The 21,075-nt window shown below is 47.1% G+C and overlaps 1 protein-coding gene across 1 annotated transcript in view; it reads right to left on the reverse strand.

Annotated features, from left to right (window-relative positions):
* Positions 1 to 21,075, reverse strand: part of LOC139405583 (CUB and sushi domain-containing protein 3-like) — a 493,337-nt gene that overhangs the window by 98,031 nt on the left and 374,231 nt on the right. The window contains exons 48-49 of the mRNA XM_071147995.1: positions 4,509 to 4,694; positions 3,246 to 3,440 (exon numbers count right to left, since the gene is read on the reverse strand). Coding sequence (XP_071004096.1) covers positions 3,246 to 3,440; positions 4,509 to 4,694 — 381 coding nt within the window. The remainder of the gene's footprint in view (positions 1 to 3,245; positions 3,441 to 4,508; positions 4,695 to 21,075) is intronic.

The following is a 21,075-nucleotide window of genomic DNA, read 5'->3' on the forward strand; positions in this document are numbered from 1 at the left end:
GGAGAGCAGAGAGAGAGAGAGAGAGACAGAGAGAGACAGGGGAGAGCAGAGAGAGAGAGAGAGACAGACAGAGGAAAGCAGAGAGAGAGAGAGAGAGACGGGCAGGGGAGAGCAGAGAGAGAGAGAGACAGGGGATAGCAGAGAGAGAGAGAGACAGACAGGAGATAGCAGAGAGAGAGAGAGAGAGAGAGAGAGAGAGAGAGAGAGAGAGAGAGAGAGAGGAGAGCAGAGAGAGAGAGAGAGAGAGAGAGACAGGGGAGAGCAGAGAGAGACAGATAGGGGAGAGCAGAGAAAGAGAGACGGACAGGGGAGAGCAGAGAGAGAGAGAGAGAGAGAGAGAGACAGGGGAGAGCAGAGAGAGAGAGACGGACAGGGGAGAGCAGAGAGAGAGAGACAGGGGAGAGCAGAGAGAGAGACAGACAGGGGAGAGCAGAGAGAGAGAGACAGACAGGGGAGAGCAGAGAGAGAGAGAGAGACAATTGAGAGCAGAGAGAGACAGACAGGGGAGAGCAGAGAGAGAGAGACAGTGGAGAGCAGAGAGACACAGACAGGGGAGAGCAGAGAGAGAGAGACGGACATGGGAGAGCAGAGAGAGAGAGAGAGAGAGAGAGAGAGAGAGAGAGAGAGAGAGAGAGAGAGAGAGAGAGAGACAGGGGAGAGCAGAGAGAGAGAGACGGACAGGGGAGAGCAGAGAGAGAGAGACAGGGGAGAGCAGAGAGAGAGACAGACAGGGGAGAGCAGAGAGAGAGAGACAGACAGGGGAGAGCAGAGAGAGAGAGAGAGACAATTGAGAGCAGAGAGAGACAGACAGGGGAGAGCAGAGAGAGAGACAGTGGAGAGCAGAGAGAGACAGACAGGGGAGAGCAGAGAGAGAGAGACGGACATGGGAGAGCAGAGATAGAGAGAGAGAGAGAGAGAGAGAGAGAGAGAGAGAGAGACAGGGGAGAGCAGAGAGAGAGCGGGACAGGGGAAAGCAGAGAGAGAGAGACGGACAGGGGAGAGCAGAGAGAGAGAGAGAAAGAGAGAGAGAGACAGGGGAGAGAAGAGAGAGAGACAGACAGGGGAGAGCAGAGAGAGAGAGAGACAGGGGAGAGCAGAGAGAGACAGACAGGGGAGAGCAGACAGAGAGAGACAGGGGAGAGCAGAGAGAGAGAGAGAGACAAGGGAGAGCAGAGAGAGACAGACAGGGGAGAGCAGAGAGAGAGAGCGACAGGGGAGAGCAGAGAGAGAGAGAGACAGGGGAGAGCAGAGAGAGAGAGAGACAGACAGGGGAGAATAGAGAGAAAGAGAGAGAGACAGACAAGGGAGAGCAGAGAGAGAGACAAGGGAGAGCAGAGAGAGACAGACAGGGGAGAGCAGAGAGAGAGAGAGAGACAGGGGAGAGCAGAGAGAGAGAGAGACAGGGGAGAGCAGAGAGAGAGAGACAGGGGAGAACAGAGAGAAAGAGAGAGAGACAGACAGGGGAGAGCAGAGAGAGATAGAGCGAGAGAGAGACAGAAAGGGGAAAGCAGAGAGAGAGAGAGAGACAGACAGACAGGGGAGAGCAGAGAGAGAGAGAGAGAGATAGCCTTGCTATTGAGAAAGGCCGCCGTAGGCAGACATGGCTCTCAAGAGAAGACAGGCTATGTGCTCACTGCCCACAAAATGAGGTGGAAACTGAGCTGCACTTCCTAACCTCCTGCCCAATGTATGACCATATTAGAGAGACATATTTCCCTCAGATTACACCGATCCACAAAGAATTCGAAAACAAATCCAAAATTGAAAAACTACCATATCTACTGGGTGAAATTCCACAGTGTGCCATCACAGCAGCAAGATTTGTGACCTGTTGCCACGAGAAAAGGGCAACCAGTGAAGAACACACACCATTGTAAATACAACCCATATTTATGCTTATTTATTTTATCTTGTGTCCTTTAACCATTTGTACATTGTTAAAACACTGTATATATATATAATATGACATTTGTAATGTCTTTACTGTTTTGAAACCTCTGTATGTGTAATGTTTACTGTTAATTTTTGTTGTTTTTCACTTTATATATTCACTTTGTATTGTGTCTACCTCACTTGCTTTGGCAATGTTAACACATGTTTCCCATGCCAATAAAGCCCTTGAATTGAATTGAATTGAATTGAGAGAGAGAGAGAGAGAGACAGACAGACAGTGGAAAGAAGAGAGAGAGAGAGACAGTGGAGAGCAGAGAGAGCGAGAGAGAGACAGACAGGGGAGAGCAGAGAGAGAGTGAGAGAGAGACAGACAGGGGAAAGCAGAGAGAGAGAGAGAGAGAGACAGACAGACAGGGGAAAGCAGAGAGAGAGAGACGGACAGGGGAGAGCAGAGATAGAGACAGAGAGAGACAGGGGAGAGCAGAGAGAGAGAGACAGACAGGGGAGAGCAGAGAGAGAAAGACAGACAGGGGAGAGCAAAGAGAGAGAGACATACAGGGGAGAGCAGAGAGAGAGAGAGACAGTTTTGAGCAGAGAGAGAGACAGACATGGGAGAGCAGAGAGAGAGAGAGAGAGAGAGTGGTGAGCAGAGAGAGAGAGAGAGACAGAGAGAGAGAGCAAGAGACAGACAGGGGACAACAGAGAGAGAGAGAGAGAGAGAGAGAGAGAGAGAGAGAGAGAGAGAGAGAGAGAGAGAGAGAGAGAGAGAGAGACAGACAGGGGACAACATAGAGAGACAGACAGGGGACAAGAGAGAGAGAGAGAGAGAGAGAGAGAGAGAGAGAGAGAGAGAGAGAGAGAGAGAGAGAGAGAGAGACAGACAGGGGACAACAGAGAGAGACAGACAGGGGACAAGAGAGAGAGAGAGAGAGATAAACAGTGGAGAGCAGAGGAGATAGTTGGCTTACTGTATCATGTCAACAGTAATGTATATCTTCCCCACTGACCCCAGTGAGATAAAACAGAACTGATTGACTCTTTCACAGCTGGATGACTGTTCTCTTTGTGTTCAACACCTTTAACGTTCTAATGGAGGTGCCCTGTATAGAGAGACCTGTTTTAAATCATTACTGAATGGATCAATACTTATTCAATACTCTCAACCCGCACGCACGCACACACACACACACACACACACGCACACACACACGCACCGTTCAAAGAGAAAACAATCTGAATCTATTCAAGACTCTCCTACAATAGTTCCCATGACAACAGGGAGACGATCTCTACACAACGAAGACTTGATCAAGACGAGATCAAGTCTTCAGTGGTAAAATGTCACCACCCACTTCTGCATCGAGGTCGTTCGTTCCGCCAGCTCCACGCCCCATTGGCCAGGCACTGGATGTGAGCGGGACCGATCCGGTAGTAACCCGGGTTACAGCTGAAGACCACCTTGGTTCTGAACTCATAGCTGGACCCGTTGACGATCGTCCACTTCCCGTGGTCCAGAGAGAAGGAGCCCAGACTGGGGCAGACCACCACTGTGGGACCACAAACACAGAGAATAGTAAACTCATGGTCCAGAGAGAAGGAGCCCAGACTGGGGAAGACCACCACTGTGGGACCACAAACACAGAGAAGAAACCAACGCAATTAAAGTTACAGTCTGGGATTTGAAAGAAGAAAACAAACTACAAACGGCAGCCCCCCCCCCCCCACCTCTTCTGGTGTACAGCTGAGAGATGGAGCTTGGGGGGGGGGGGGGGGGGGGACAGTTTAATCTGTCGTTCATTAGTCAACACCTCACCAAAAGGGAGACAGTTTAATCTGTCGTTCATTAGTCAACACCTCACCAAAAGGGAGGCAGTTTAATCTGTCGTTCATTAGTCAACACCTCACCAAAAGGGAGGCAGTTTAATCTGTCGTTCATTAGTCAACACCTCACCAAAAGGGAGACAGTTTAATCTGTCGTTCATTAGTCAACCTCTCACCAAAAGGGAGACAGTTTAATCTGTCAACACCTCACCAAAAGGAGACAGTTTAATCTGTCGTTCATTAGTCAGCACCTCACCAAAAGGGGACAGTTTAATCTGTCGTTCATTAGTCAACACCTCACCAAAAGGGAGACAGTTTAATCTGTCGTTCATTAGTCAACACCTCACCAAAAGGGGTAAATTTAATCTGTCAGCACCTCACCAAAAGGGAGACAGTTTAATCTGTCGTTCATTAGTCAACACCTCACCAAAAGGGGACAGTTTAATCTGTCGTTCATTAGTCAACACCTCACCAAAAGGGAGACAGTTTAATCTGTCGTTCATTAGTCAGCACCTCACCAAAAGGGAGACAGTTTAATCTGTCGATCATTAGTCAACACCTCACCAAAAGGGGACAGTTTAATCTGTCGTTCATTAGTCAAGGTATCTTGTTGTGGCTGCTCCATGAGTGTGTGTGTTAATCGTATCTCTTGTCCTACCTGGGCAGCGAGGTATCTTGTTGTGGTTGCTCCATGAGTGTGTGTGTTAATAGTATCTCTTGTCCTACCTGGGCAGCAAGGTATCTTGTTGTGGTTGCTCCATGAGTGTGTGTGTTAATCGTATCTCCCTTCCTACCTGGGCAGCGGGGTATCTTGTTGTGGTTGCTCCATGTGCCGTCAGGCTGGCAGACGGTGGCGGTGAGATCCTTGGAGGAGAGCCTGAAGCCGTTGTTGCAGAAGTAGGTTAAACGTGCTGCCACGGAGTAATCAACAGCCTGGACGCCTCCATTCAGCGGCGCAGTGGGCACGCCACACGCCACGGCTAGGGGGAGGAACACACACACAGGGTGACACATGAGGCATCTGCACGCCACACGCCACGGCTAGGGGGAGGAACACACACAGGGTGACACATGAGGCATCTGCACGCCACACGCCACGGCTAGGGGGAGGAACACACACAGGGTGACACATGAGGCATCTGCACGCCACACGCCACGGCTAGGGGGAGGAACACACACAGGGTGACACGAGGCATCTGCACGCCACACGCCACGGCTAGGGGGAGGAACACACACAGGGTGACACATGAGGCATCTGCACGCCACACGCCACGGCTAGGGGGAGGAACACACACAGGCTGACACATGAGGCATCTGCACGCCACACGCCACGGCTAGGGGGAGAAACACACACAGGCTGACACATGAGGCATCTGCACGCCACACGCCACGGCTAGGGGGAGGAACACACACAGGCTGACACATGAGGCATCTGCACGCCACACGCCACGGCTAGGGGGAGGAACACACACAGGCTGACACATGAGGCATCTGCACGCCACACGCCACGGCTAGGGGGAGGAACACACACAGGGTGACACATGAGGCATCTGCACGCCACACGCCACGGCGCGGGGGAGGAACACACACAGGCTGACACATGAGGCATCTGCACGCCACACGCCACGGCTAGGGGGAGGAACACACACAGGCTGACACATGAGGCATCTGCACGCCACACGCCACGGCTAGGGGGAGGAACACACACAGGCTGACACATGAGGCATCTGCACGCCACACGCCACGGCTAGGGGGAGGAACACACACACAGGGTGACACATGAGGCATCTGCACGCCACACGCCACGGCTAGGGGGAGGAACACACACAGGCTGACACATGAGGCATCTGCACGCCACACGCCACGGCTAGGGGGAGGAACACACACAGGGTGACACATGAGGCATCTGCACGCCACACGCCACGGCTAGGGGGAGGAACACACACAGGGTGACACATGAGGCATCTGCACGCCACACGCCACGGCTGGGGGGAGGAACACACACACAGGGAGACACATGAGGCATCTGCACGCCACACGCCACGGCTAGGGGGAGGAACACACACAGGGTGACACATGAGGCATCTGCACGCCACACGCCACGGCTGGGGGGAGGAACACACACACAGGGTGACACGAGGCATCTGCACGCCACACGCCACGGCTAGGGGGAGGAACACACACAGGGTGACACATGAGGCATCTGCACGCCACACGCCACGGCTAGGGGGAGGAACACACACAGGGTGACACATGAGGCATCTGCACGCCACACGCCACGGCTAGGGGGGAGGAACACACACAGGGTGACACATGAGGCATCTGCACGCCACACGCCACGGCTAGGGGGAGGAACACACACAGGGTGACACATGAGGCATCTGCACGCCACACGCCACGGCTAGGGGGAGGAACACACACAGGCTGACACATGAGGCATCTGCACGCCACACGCCACGGCTAGGGGGAGGAACACACACAGGGTGACACATGAGGCATCTGCACGCCACACGCCACGGCTAGGGGGAGGAACACACACACAGGGTGACACATGAGGCATCTGCACGCCACACGCCACGGCTAGGGGGGAGGAACACACACAGGGTGACACATGAGGCATCTGCACGCCACACGCCACGGCTAGGGGGAGGAACACACACAGGCTGACACATGAGGCATCTGCACGCCACACGCCACGGCTAGGGGGAGGAACACACACAGGCTGACACATGAGGCATCTGCACGCCACACGCCACGGCTAGGGGGAGGAACACACACAGGGTGACACATGAGGCATCTGCACGCCACACGCCACGGCTAGGGGGAGGAACACACACAGGCTGACACATGAGGCATCTGCACGCCACACGCCACGGCTAGGGGGAGGAACACACACACAGGGTGACACATGAGGCATCTGCACGCCACACGCCACGGCTAGGGGGAGGAACACACACAGGCTGACACATGAGGCATCTGCACGCCACACGCCACGGCTAGGGGGAGGAACACACACAGGGTGACACATGAGGCATCTGCACGCCACACGCCACGGCTAGGGGGAGGAACACACACAGGGTGACACATGAGGCATCTGCACGCCACACGCCACGGCTGGGGGGAGGAACACACACACAGGGAGACACATGAGGCATCTGCACGCCACACGCCACGGCTAGGGGGAGGAACACACACAGGGTGACACATGAGGCATCTGCACGCCACACGCCACGGCTGGGGGGAGGAACACACACACAGGGTGACACGAGGCATCTGCACACCACACGCCACGGCTAGGGGGAGGAACACACACAGGGTGACACATGAGGCATCTGCACGCCACACGCCACGGCTAGGGGGAGGAACACACACAGGGTGACACATGAGGCATCTGCACGCCACACGCCACGGCTAGGGGGGAGGAACACACACAGGGTGACACATGAGGCATCTGCACGCCACACGCCACGGCTAGGGGGAGGAACACACACAGGGTGACACATGAGGCATCTGCACGCCACACGCCACGGCTAGGGGGAGGAACACACACAGGCTGACACATGAGGCATCTGCACGCCACACGCCACGGCTAGGGGGAGGAACACACACAGGGTGACACATGAGGCATCTGCACGCCACACGCCACGGCTAGGGGGAGGAACACACACACAGGGTGACACATGAGGCATCTGCACGCCACACGCCACGGCTGGGGGGAGGAACACACACACAGGGTGACACAAGGCATCTGCACGCCACACGCCACGGCTAGGGGGAGGAACACACACACAGGGTGACACATGAGGCATCTGCACGCCACACGCCACGGCTGGGGGGAGGAACACACACACAGGGTGACACAAGGCATCTGCACGCCACACGCCACGGCTAGGGGGAGGAACACACACAGGGTGACACATGAGGCATCTGCACGCCACACGCCACGGCTAGGGGGAGGAACACACACAGGGTGACACATGAGGCATCTGCACGCCACACGCCACGGCTGGGGGGAGGAACACACACACAGGGAGACACATGAGGCAGGCATCTGCACGCCACACGCCACGGCTAGGGGGAGGAACACACACACAGGGTGACACGAGGCATCTGCACGCCACACGCCACGGCTAGGGGGAAGAACACACACACAGGGTGACTGGGGAGGAACACACACACAGGGTGACACGAGGCATCTGCACGCCAAACGCCACAGCTAGGGGGAGGAACACACACACAGGGTGACACGAGGCAGGCATCAACACCCCACAGGACACGGCTAGGGGGAGGAACACACCTGCACCACACACAGGCCAATACACACACACACACGTATATATATAATATATATAAATATGAGATTTTACCTTTATTTAACTAGGCAAGTCAGTTAAGAACAAATTCTTATTTTCAATGACGGCCTAGGAACAGTGGGTTAACTGCCTGTTCAGGGGCAGAACAACAGAATTGTACCTTGTCAGCTCGGGGGATATGAACTTGCAACCTTCCGGTTACTAGTCCAACTCTTTAACCACTAGGCTACCCTGCCGCCCCATGAACCGACTGGTACAGTGAATCAGATTACTGTCATACACATATCACAGTGAAATATGGGAACGATTATCCATGAACCAGCTGGTACAGTGAATCCGATTACTGTCATAAACATATCACAGTGAATTGGAGCTAAGAGCAGTAAAACCGTAGCCATTACGCTGAGACAAATGTCCTGTCAAATCAGACAGGCCAGTATTGATGCCTATTTGTGTCATTAATCTTCAGTTATTTAAAGCATCTCACGGAGGTGCCCGACACACCAGAACATCACATCTCTACAGAACATTAGTGAAACTTCAAGGAACAAAGACTTAACAGTCCCAAATTTAGTCCAATCAGAGCAGGTGTTCTCAACCGTCTTGGGTGCGGGGACACCTTTTGTGGTAGTAAATTCATCAGGGTAACCCCCACCCCCACCCTCCTGTTATTAAATAATCAGAACACAACTTGAGTGAGATAAAATAACATAGAAAGAGTTTTGCTATAACCTTGGCAGTGTTTGGCTGGACCCACCATGTTCCTGGGCACCGGGGAAGGAACATTTTAAAGGCCCGTCTAAATGGCATCGAAGAGAGCATTTCTTTTCTTCAGTGTTCCAGCGAATTTACCTGCAATTCTACACATTTTGTCATGGGGCAGAGAGATTTTGTTGTTGCTAGATAATATCCTGCAATTCTACACATTTTGTCATGGGGTAGAGAGATTTTGTTGTTGCTAGATAATATCCTGCAATTCTACACATTTTGTCATGGAGTAGAGAGATATGTTGTTGTTGCTAGCTAATATCCTGCAATTCTACACATTTTGCCATGAGGCTGAGAGAAAACTTTGTTGTTTTAAAGCCTTTTAAAGCTTTTGTCACACGCACCGAATACAACACGAATACCGTGCACAATGACTACTTACAAGCTTATTTTCCACCATAATTTGCAAATAAATTCATAAAAAAATCCTACAATGTGATTTTCTGGATTTTTTTTCCTCATTTTGTTTGTCATAGTTGAAGTGTACCTACGATGAAAATTACAGGCCTCTCTCATCTTTTTATGTGGGAGAACTTGCACAATTGGTGGCTGACTAAATACTTTTTTTGCCCCACTATATGTCTCTCCCTTTGGTTCCTTCTTTATATATGTCTCTCCCTTTGGTTCCGTCCCTATATATGTCTCTCCCTTTGGTTCCTTCCCTATATATGTCCCTCCCTTTGGTTCCTCCCCTATATATGTCCCTCCCTTTGGTTCCTCCCCTATATATGTCCCTCTCTTTGGTTCCTTCCCTATATATGTCTCTGCCTTTGGTTCCTTCCCCAGACGTCATTGTTTCTGTTTCAGTTTCCTGTCTGTCTGTGTGCTGTTCGAGTTTCTTGTTTTGTATTTTATTCCGTTTATTTATTAAAACACTCACTGAATTTGCTTCCTGACTCTCAGAGCACATCATAACACAAGCACTTAATCAACAATGCAGTTTCAAGAAAACATTTACTAAATGTAGCGCTTTACAGTCAGATGCCGAGCAGTTGCCATTCAAGGCGGTGATGCAACTGGTCAGGATGCTCTCGATGGTGCAGCTGTATAACCTTTAGAGGATCTGGGGACCTATCTACCGTGACATTAGGGTTATAGCCATGTTAATGTATTATCATAGAGTAGTATTTCAGGCTCAACACATCTAAACTACCAGATACCTCAGACTCAACACATCTAAACTCTCAGATACCTCAGGCTCAACATATCTAAACTCCCAGATACCTCAGGCTCAACACACAACACATCTAAACTCCCAGATACCTCAGACTCAACACATCTAAACTCCCAGATACCTCAGGCTCAACACATCTAAACTCCCAGATACCTCAGGCTCAACACATCTAAACTCCCAGATATCTCAGACTCAACACATCGAAACTCTAAGATATCTCAGACTCAACACATCTAAACTACCAGATACCTCAGACTCAACACATCTAAACTCTCAGATACCTCAGGCTCAACACATCTAAACTCCCAGATACCTCAGGCTCAACACATCTAAACTCCCGTATACCTCAGGCTCAACATATCTAAACTCCCAGATACCTCAGGCTCAACACACAACACATCTAAACTCCCAGATACCTCAGACTCAACACATCTAAACTCCCAGATATCTCAGACTCAACACATCTAAACTCCCAGATATCTCAGACTCAACACATCTAAACTCCTAGATACCTCAGACTCATCCATCTAAACTCCCAGATATCTCAGGCTCAACACATCTAAACTCCCAGATACCTCAGGCTCAACACATCTAAACTCCCAGATACTTCAGGCTCAACACATCTAAACTCCCAGATATCTCAGGCTAAACACATCTAAACTCCAAGATACCTCAGGCTCAACATATCTAAACTCCCAGATATCTCAGGCTCAACACATCTAAACTCCAAGATACATCAGGCTCAACACACAACACATCTAAACTCCCAGATATCTCAGGCTCAACACACAACACATCTAAACTCCCAGATATCTCAGGCTCAACACACAACACATCTAAACTCCCAGATACCTCAGGCTCAACACATCTAAATCCCAGATACCTCAGACTCAACCCATCTAAACTCCCAGATACCTCAGGCTCAACACATCTAAACTCCCAGATACCTCAGGCTCAACACATCTAAACTCCCAGATACCTCAGACTCAACCCATCTAAACTCCCAGATACCTCAGGCTCAACACATCTAAACTCCCAGATATCTCAGGCTCAACACATCTAAACTCCCAGATACCTCAGGCTCAACACATCTAAATCCCAGATACCTCAGACTCAACCCATCTAAACTCCCAGATACCTCAGGCTCAACACATCTAAACTCCCAGATATCTCAGGCTCAACACATCTAAACTCCCAGATACCTCAGGCTCAACACATCTAAACTCCCAGATACCTCAGGCTCAACACACAACACATCTAAACTCCCAGATACCTCAGACTCAACACACAACACATCTAAACTGCCAGATATCTCAGACTCAACACACAACACATCTAAACTCCCAGATACCTCAGGCTCAACACACAACACATCTAAACTCCCAGATACCTCAGGCTCAACACACAACACATCTAAACTCCCAGATACCTCAGGCTCAACACACAACACATCTAAACTCCCAGATACCTCAGACTCAACACACAACACATCTAAACTCCCAGATACCTCAGACTCAACCCCTCTAAACTCCCAGATACCTCAGACTCAACACACAACACATCTAAACTCCCAGATACCTCAGGTTCAAATCAAATACAATTTTATTTGTCACATCCGCGGAATACAACCATACTGTGAAATGCTGACTTAAAAGCCCTTAACCAACAATGCAGTTCAAGAAACATAATTAATAAAATACTTACTAAATAAACAATCAATCAAAAAGTAACATACATTTACATAACAATAACGAGACTATATACAGGGTGTTACGGTACAGAGTCAATGTGGAGGCTATATACAGGGTATTATGGTACAGAGTCAATGTGGAGGCTATATACAGGGTACCGGTACAAAGTCAATGTGGAGGCTATATACAGGGTGTTACGGTACAGAGTCAATGTGGAGGCTATATACAGGGTGTTACGGTACAGAGTCAATGTGGAGGCTATATACAGGGTGTTACGGTACAGAGTCAATGTGGAGGCTATATACAGGGTACCGGTACAGAGTCAATGTGGAGGCTATATACAGGGTGTTACGGTACAGAGTCAATGTGGAGGCTATATACAGGGGGTACCGGTACAGAGTCAATGTGGAGGTTATATACAGGGTATTATGGTACAGAGTCAATGTGGAGGTTATATACAGGGTATTACGGTACAGAGTCAATGTGGAGGCTATATACAGGGTGTTACGGTACAGAGTCAATGTGGAGACTATATACAGGGTGTTACGGTACAGAGTCAATGTGGAGGCTATATACAGGGGGTACCGGTACAGAGTCAATGTGGAGGCTATATACAGGAGGTACCAGTACAGAGTCAATGTGGAGGCTATATACAGGGTATTACGGTACAGAGTCAATGTGGAGACTATATACAGGGTGTTACGGTACAGAGTCAATGTGGAGGCTATATACAGGGGGTACCGGTACAGAGTCAATGTGGAGGCTATATACAGGGTGTTACGGTACAGAGTCAATGTGGAGGCTATATACAGGAGGGTACCGGTACAGAGTCAATGTGGAGGCTATATACAGGGTGTTACGGTACAGAGTCAATGTGGAGGCTATATACAGGGTGTTACGGTACAGAGTCAATGTGGAGGCTATATACAGGGTGTTACGGTACAGAGTCAATGTGGAGGCTATATACAGGGTGTTACGGTACAGAGTCAATGTGGAGGCTATATACAGGGTGTTACGGTACAGAGTCAATGTGGAGGCTATATACAGGGTACCGGTACAGAGTCAATGTGGAGGCTATATACAGGGTGTTACGGTACAGAGTCAATGTGGAGGCTATATACAGGGTGTTACGGTACAGAGTCAATGTGGAGGCTATATACAGGGTGTTACGGTACAGAGTCAATGTGGAGGCTATATACAGGGTGTTACGGTACAGAGTCAATGTGGAGGCTATATACAGGGTGTTACGGTACAGAGTCAATGTGGAGGCTATATACAGGGTATTACGGTACAGAGTCAATGTGGAGGCTATATACAGGGTATTACGGTACAGAGTCAATGTGGAGGCTATATACAGGGTATTACGGTACAGAGTCAATGTGGAGGCTGTATACAGGGGGTACCGGTACAGAGTCAATGTGGAGGCTATATACAGGGGGTACCAGTACAGAGTCAATGTGGAGGCTATATACAGGGGGTACAGGTACAGAGTCAATGTGGAGGCTATATACATGGTATTACGGTACAGAGTCAATGTGGAGGCTATATACAGGAGGGTACCGGTACAGAGTCAATGTGGAGGCTATATACAGGGTATTACGGTACAGAGTCAATGTGGAGGCTATATACAGGGTATTACGGTACAGAGTCAATGTGGAGGCTATATACAGGGTGTTACGGTGCAGAGTCAATGTGGAGGCTATATACAGGGTATTACGGTACAGAGTCAATGTGGAGGCTATATACAGGGGGTACCGGTACTGAGTCAATGTGGAGGCTATATACAGGGGGTACCGGTACAGAGTCAATGTGGAGGCTATATACAGGGTATTACGGTACAGAGTCAATGTGGAGGCTATATACAGGGTATTACGGTACAGAGTCAATGTGGAGGCTATATACAGGGTATTACGGTACAGAGTCAATGTGGAGGCTATATACAGGGTATTACGGTACAGAGTCAATGTGGAGGCTATATACAGGGTATTACGGTACAAAGTCAATGTGGAGGCTATATACAGGGTATTACGGTACAGAGTCAATGTGGAGGCTATATACAGGGTATTACGGTACAGAGTCAATGTGGAGGCTATATACAGGGTATTACGGTACAGAGTCAATGTGGAGGCTATATACAGGGTATTACGGTACAGAGTCAATGTGGAGGCTATATACAGGGTATTACGGTACAGAGTCAATGTGGAGGCTATATACAGGGGGTACCGGTACAGAGTCAATGTGGAGACTATATACAGGGTATTACGGTACAGAGTCAATGTGGAGGCTATATACAGGTGGTACCGGTACAGAGTCAATGTGGAGGCTATATACAGGGTATTACGGTACAGAGTCAATGTGGAGGCTATATACAGGGTGTTACGGTACAGAGTCAATGTGGAGGCTATATACAGGTTGTACCGGTACAGAGTCAATGTGTAGACTATATACAGGGTGTTACGGTACAGTGTCAATGTGGAGGCTATATACAGGGTGTTACGGTACAGAGTCAATGTGGAGGCTATATACAGGGTGTTACGGTACAGAGTCAATGTGGAGGCTATATACAGGGTGTTACGGTACAGAGTCAATGTGGAGGCTATATACAGGGTGTTACGGTACAGAGTCAATGTGGAGGCTATATACAGGGTGTTACGGTACAGAGTCAATGTGGAGGCTATATACAGGGTGTTACGGTACAGAGTCAATGTGGAGGCTATATACACGGTATTACGGTACAGCGTCAATGTGGAGGCTATATACAGGGTATTACGGTACAGAGTCAATGTGGAGGCTATATACAGGGTATTACGGTACAGAGTCAATGTGGAGGCTATATACAGGGTATTACGGTACAGCGTCAATGTGGAGGCTATATACAGGGTATTACGGTACAGAGTCAATGTGGAGGCTATATACAGGGTATTACGGTACAGAGTCAATGTGGAGGCTAAATACAGGGGGTACCGGTACAGAGTCAATGTGGAGACTATATACAGGAGGGTACCGGTACAGAGTCAATGTGGAGACTATATACAGGGAGTACCGGTACAGAGTCAATGTGGAGGCTATATACAGGGGGTACCGGTACAGAGTCAATGTGGAGGCTATATACAGGGGGTACCGGTACAGAGTCAATGTGGAGACTATATACAGGGAGTACCGGTACAGAGTCAATGTGGAGGCTATATACAGGGGGTACCGGTACAGAGTCAATGTGGAGGCTATATACAGGGTATTACGGTACAGAGTCAATGTGGAGGCTATATACAGGGTATTACGGTACAGAGTCAATGTGGAGGCTATATACAGGGTATTACGGTACAGAGTCAATGTGGAGGCTATATACAGGGTATTACGGTACAGAGTCAATGTGGAGGCTATATACAGGGTGTTACGGTACAGAGTCAATGTGGAGACTATATACAGGGTATTACGGTACAGAGTCAATGTGGAGGCTATATACAGGGTGTTACGGTACAGAGTCAATGTGGAGACTATATACAGGGTATTACGGTACAGAGTCAATGTGGAGGCTATATACAGGGTATTACGGTACAGAGTCAATGTGGAGGCTATATACAGGGTGTTACGGTACAGAGTCAATGTGGAGGCTATATACAGGGGGTATCGGTACAGAGTCAATGTGGAGGCTATATACAGGGGGTACCGGTACAGAGTCAATGTGGAGGCTATATACAGGGGGTATCGGTACAGAGTCAATGTGGAGGCTATATACAGGGGGTACCGGTACAGAGTCAATGTGGAGGCTATATACAGGGGGTACCGGTACAGAGTCAATGTGGAGGCTATATACAGGGGGTACCGGTACAGAGTCAATGTGGAGGCTATATACAGGGGGTACCGGTACAGAGTCAATGTGGAGGCTATATACAGGGGGTACCGGTACAGAGTCAATGTGGAGGCTATATACAGGGGGTACCGGTACTGAGTCAATGTGCAGGGGTACAGGTTAGTCGAGGTAATTTGTAAAGTGACTATGCAGAGTAAATAAACAGCGAGTAGCAGCAGTGTAAAAACTATGTAAATAGTCTGGGTGGCCATATGATTAATTGTTCAACAGTTTTATGGCTTGGGGGGGGTAGAAGCTGTTGAGGAGCCTTTTGGACCTTGGCACTCCGGTACCGCTTGCTGTGTGGTAGCAGATAGAACCGTTTATAACTAGGGTGACTGGGGTCTCTGACAATTTTATGGGGCCTTCCTCTGACACCACCTAGTACAGTATATACAGTGGCAAAAAAAAGTATGTGAACCCTATGGATGTGTATGTGGAATTACCTGGATTTCTGCATAAATTGGTCATCAAATTGGATCAGATCTTAAATCACAACAATAGACAAACACAGTCTGCTAAAACTAATAACACACAAATTATTGTATTTTTCTGTCTATATTGAATACATAATTTAACATTCAGTGTGGGTTGGAAAAAGTATGTGAACCCCCTAGGCTAATGACTTCTCCAAAAGCGAATTGGAGTCAGGAGTCAGCTAACCTGGAGTCCAATCAATAAGATGCGATTGGAGATGTTGATTCGAGCTGCCCTGTCCTATAAAAAACACAAAATGTGAGTTTGCTATTCACAAGAAGCATTGCCTGATGTGAACCATGCCTCGAACAAAAGAGATCTCAGAAGAAAGATTAAGAATAAAAACTGTTGACTTGCATAAAGCTGGAAAGGGTTCCAAAAGTATCTCTTAAAGCCTTGATGTTCATCAGTCCACGGTAAGACAAATTGTCTACAAATGGAGAAAGTTCAGCACTGTTGCTACTCTCCCTAGGAGTGGCCGCCCTGCAAAGATGACTGGAAGAGCACAGTGCAGAATGCTCAATGGGGTTAAGAAGCAGAATCCAGAAATCTCTGGAACATTCATTCATTAAAAATCCTACAATGTGATTTTCTGCATTTTTTTTCTCATTTTGTCTGTCATAGTTGAAGTGTACCTATGATGAAAATTACAGGCCTCTCTCATCTTTTTAAGTGGGAGAACTTGCACAATTGGTGGCTGACTAAATACTTTTTTGCCCCACTGTATATACAGTGCCTTGCGAAAGTATTCGGCCCCCTTGAACTTTGAGACCTTTTGCCACATTTCAGGCTTCAAACATAAAGATATAAAACTGTATTTTTTTGTGAAGAATCAACAACAAGTGGGACACAATCATGAAGTGGAACGACATTTATTGGATATTTCAAACTTTTTTAACAAATCAAAAACTGAAAAATTGGGCGTGCAAAATTATTCAGCCCCCTTAAGTTAATACAAAATTATTCAGCCCCTTTACTTTCAGTGCAGCAAACTCTCTCCAGAAGTTCAGTGAGGATCTCTGAATGATCTAATGTTGACCTAAATGACTAATGATGATAAATACAATCCACCTGTGTGTAATCAAGTCTCCGTATAAATGCACCTGCACTGTGATAGTCTCAGAGGTCCGTTAAAAGCGCAGAGAGCATCATGAAGAACAAGGAACACACCAAGCAGGTCCGAGATACTGTTGTGAAGAAGTTTAAAGCCGGATTTGGATACAACAAGATTTCCCAAGCTTTAAACATCCCAAGGAGCACTGTGCAAGCGATAATATTGAAATGGAAGGAGTATCAGACCACTGCAAATCTACCAAGACCTGGCCGTCCCGCTAAACTTTCAGCTCATACAAGGAGAAGACTGATCAGAGATGCAGCCAAGAGGCCCATGATCACTCTGGATGAACTGCAGAGATCTACAGCTGAGGTGGGAGACTCTGTCCATAGGACAACAATCAGTCGTGTATTGCACAAATCTGGCCTTTATGGAAGAGTGGCAAGAAGAAAGCCATTTCTTAAAGATATCCATAAAAAGTGTTGTTTAAAGTTTGCCACAAGCCACCTGGGAGACACACCAAACGTGGAAGAAGGTGCTCTGGTCAGATGAAACCAAAATTTAACTTTTTGGCAACAATGCAAAACGTTATGTTTGGCGTAAAAGCAACACAGCTGAACACACCATCCCCACTGTCAAACATGGTGGTGGCAGCATCATGGTTTGGGCCTGCTTTTCTTCAGCAGGGACAGGGAATATGGTTAAAATTGATGGGAAGATGGATGGAGCCAAATACAGGACCATTCTGGAAGAAAACCTGATGGAGTCTGCAAAAGACCTGAGACTGGGACAGAGATTTGTCTTCCAACAAGACAATGATCCAAAACATAAAGCAAAATCTACAATGGAATGGTTCAAAAATAAACATATCCAGGTGTTAGAATGGCCAAGTCAAAGTCCAGACCTGAATCCAATCGAGAATCTGTGGAAAGAACTGAAAACTGCTGTTCACAAATGCTCTCCATCCAACCTCACTGAGCTCGAGCTGTTTTGCAAGGAGGAATGGGAAAAAATGTCAGTCTCTCGATGTGCAAAACTGATAGAGAAATACCCCAAGCGACTTACAGCTGTAATCGCAGCAAAAGGTGTAAATATATATGTATATAATATATGTAAATATATATATCTTAGGACATCTACTTTGTGCATGACACAATACATTTTCCCAACAATTGTTTACAGACTGATTATTTCACTTACACTGTATCACAATTCCAGAGGGTCAGAAGTTTACATACACTAAGTTGACTGTGCCTTTAAACAGCTTGTAAAATTCCAGAAAAATATGTCATGGTTTTAGAAGCTTCTGATAGGCTAATTGACATGATTTGAGTCAATTGGAAGTTTACCTGCGGGTGTATTTCAAGGCCTACCTTCAAACTCAGTGCCTCTTCGCTTGACATCATGGGAAAATCTAAAGAAATCTGCCAAGACCTCAGAAAAAAATTGTAGACCTCCACAGGTCTGGTTCATCCTTGGGAGCAATTTCCAAATGCCTGAAGGTACCACGTTCATCTGTATAAACAATAGTACGCAAGTATAAACACCATGGGACCACGCAGCCGTCATACCGCTCAGGAAGGAGATGCGTTCTGTCTCTTAGATATTAATGTACTTTGTGAGAAAAGTGCAAATCAATCTAAGAACAACAGCAAAGGACCTTGTGAAGATGCTGGAGGAAACAGGTACAAAAGTATCTATATCCACAGTAAAATGAGTATCGACATAACCGAAAATGAGTATCGACATAACCTGAAAGGCCACTCAGCAAGGAAGAAGCCACTGCTCCAAAACCGCCATAATAAAAGCCAGACTACAGTTTGCAACTTGGGAACAAAGATCATATTTTTTTGAGAAATGTCCTCTGGTCTGATGAAACAAAAATAGAACTGTTTGGCCATAATGACCAGGAAAAAGGGGAAGGTTTGCAAGCCGAGGGAACACCATCCGAACCGTGAAGCACGGGGTTGACAGCATCATGTTGTGGGGGTGCTTTGCTGCAGGAGGGACTGGTGCACCTCACAAAATAAATGGCATCATGAGGGAGGAAAATTACGTGGATATATTTAAGCAACATCTCAAGACATCAGTCAGGAAGTTAAAGCTAGGTCGCAAATGGGTCTTCCAAATGGACAATGACCCCAAGCATACTTCCGAAGTTGTGGCAAAATGGCTTAACGACAACAAAGTCAAGATATTGGAGTGGTCATCACAAAGCCCTGACCTCAATCCTATAGGAAATGTGTGGGCAGAACTGATCCACTTTTCATTTTCCATTTGTTTTGTCTTACACGCCTGGTTTCAATTCCCCAATTACTTGTTCATTATTTAAACCTCTGTTCCCCCCATGTTTGTTTGTGAGTAATTGTTTGTATGTAATGCGTTATTGTGGGCTCGCATTATTGCGTTGTATTTGTTTGTATTTTGTGTAAATACGTTTTTTACTCATATCTGCTGTCCTGCGCCTGACTCCTCCCACCACCAGCTCACACAGACTTTATAACAGTTGCATTACAACATGTCATTTAAATATATTTTTATTTGGATTTAATGTAATGCAATGGATTGTGGGTATAATGGATTTAATGTAATGCAATGGATTGTGGGTATAATGGATTTAATGTAATGCAATGGATTGTGGGTATAATGGATTTAATGTAATGCAATGGATTGTGGGTATAATGGATTTAATGTAATGCAATGGATTGTGGGTATAATGGATTTAATGTAATGCAATGGATTGTGGGTATAATGGATTTAATGTAATGCAATGGATTGTGGGTATAATGGATTTAATGTAATGCAATGGATTGTGGGTATAATGGATTTAATGTAATGCAATGGATTGTGGGTATAATGGATTTAATGTAATGCAATGGATTGTGGGTATAATGGATTTAAGGTAATGCAATGGATTGTGGGTATAATGGATTTAATGTAATGCAATGGATTGTGGGTATAATGGATTTAATGTAATGCAATGGATTGTGGGTATAATGGATTTAAGGTAATGCAATGGATTGTGGGTATAATGGATTTAATGTAATGCAATGGATTGTGGGTATAATGGATTTAATGTAATGCAATGGATTGTGGGTATAATGGATTTAAGGTAATGCAATGGATTGTGGGTATAATGGATTTAATGTAATGCAATGGATTGTGGGTATAATGGATTTAATGTAATGCAATGGATTGTGGGTATAATGGATTTAATGTAATGCAATGGATTGTGGGTATAATGGATTTAATGTAATGGACACAAAATAGTTTAAATTGGTGAGTTAAATGTAAAAAAATAACCTGTTTTATTTAAACCCCCTTTGCTATGAAGTCGATAAACAAGATCTGGTGCAACCAATTACCTTCAGAAGTCACATAGTTAGTTAAATAAAGTCCACCTGTGTGAAATCTAAGTGTCACATGACAGTAAATATACACCTCTTCTAAAAAAGGCCCCAGAGTCTGCAACACCACTAAGCAACGGGCACCACCAAGCAAGCAGCGCCTTGAAGATCAAGGAGCTCTCCAAATAGGTCAGGGTCAAAGTTGTGGAGAAGTACATATCAGGGTTGGGTTATCAAAAAAACGATCTGAAACATTGAACATCCCACGTAAATCCATTGTTAAAAAATGGAAAGTATATGGCAGCACAACAAACCTGCCAAGAGAGGGCCTCCCACAAAAACTCACAAACCAGGCAAGGAGGGCATTAATCAGAGGCAACAAAAATACCAAATATAACCCTGAAGGAGCTGCAAAGCTCCACAGCGGAGATTGGAGCATCTGTCCATAGGACCACTTTAAGCCGTACACTCCACAGAGTTGGGCTTTACGGAAGAGTGGCCAGAAAAAAAAGCCATTGCTATAGCAAAAGAAAATGCAAACATGCTTGGTGTTTCGCCAAAAGGCATGTGGGATACTCCCCAAACATATGGATGAAGGTACTCTGGTCAGATGAGACTAAAATGTAGCTTTTGGCCATCAAAGAAAATGCTATTCCTGGCGCAAATCTAACACCTTTCATCACCCCG

Source organism: Oncorhynchus clarkii, chromosome 3 (assembly GCF_045791955.1).
Source record: "Oncorhynchus clarkii lewisi isolate Uvic-CL-2024 chromosome 3, UVic_Ocla_1.0, whole genome shotgun sequence".
In the NCBI taxonomy this organism is placed as follows: Eukaryota; Metazoa; Chordata; class Actinopteri; order Salmoniformes; family Salmonidae; genus Oncorhynchus; species Oncorhynchus clarkii.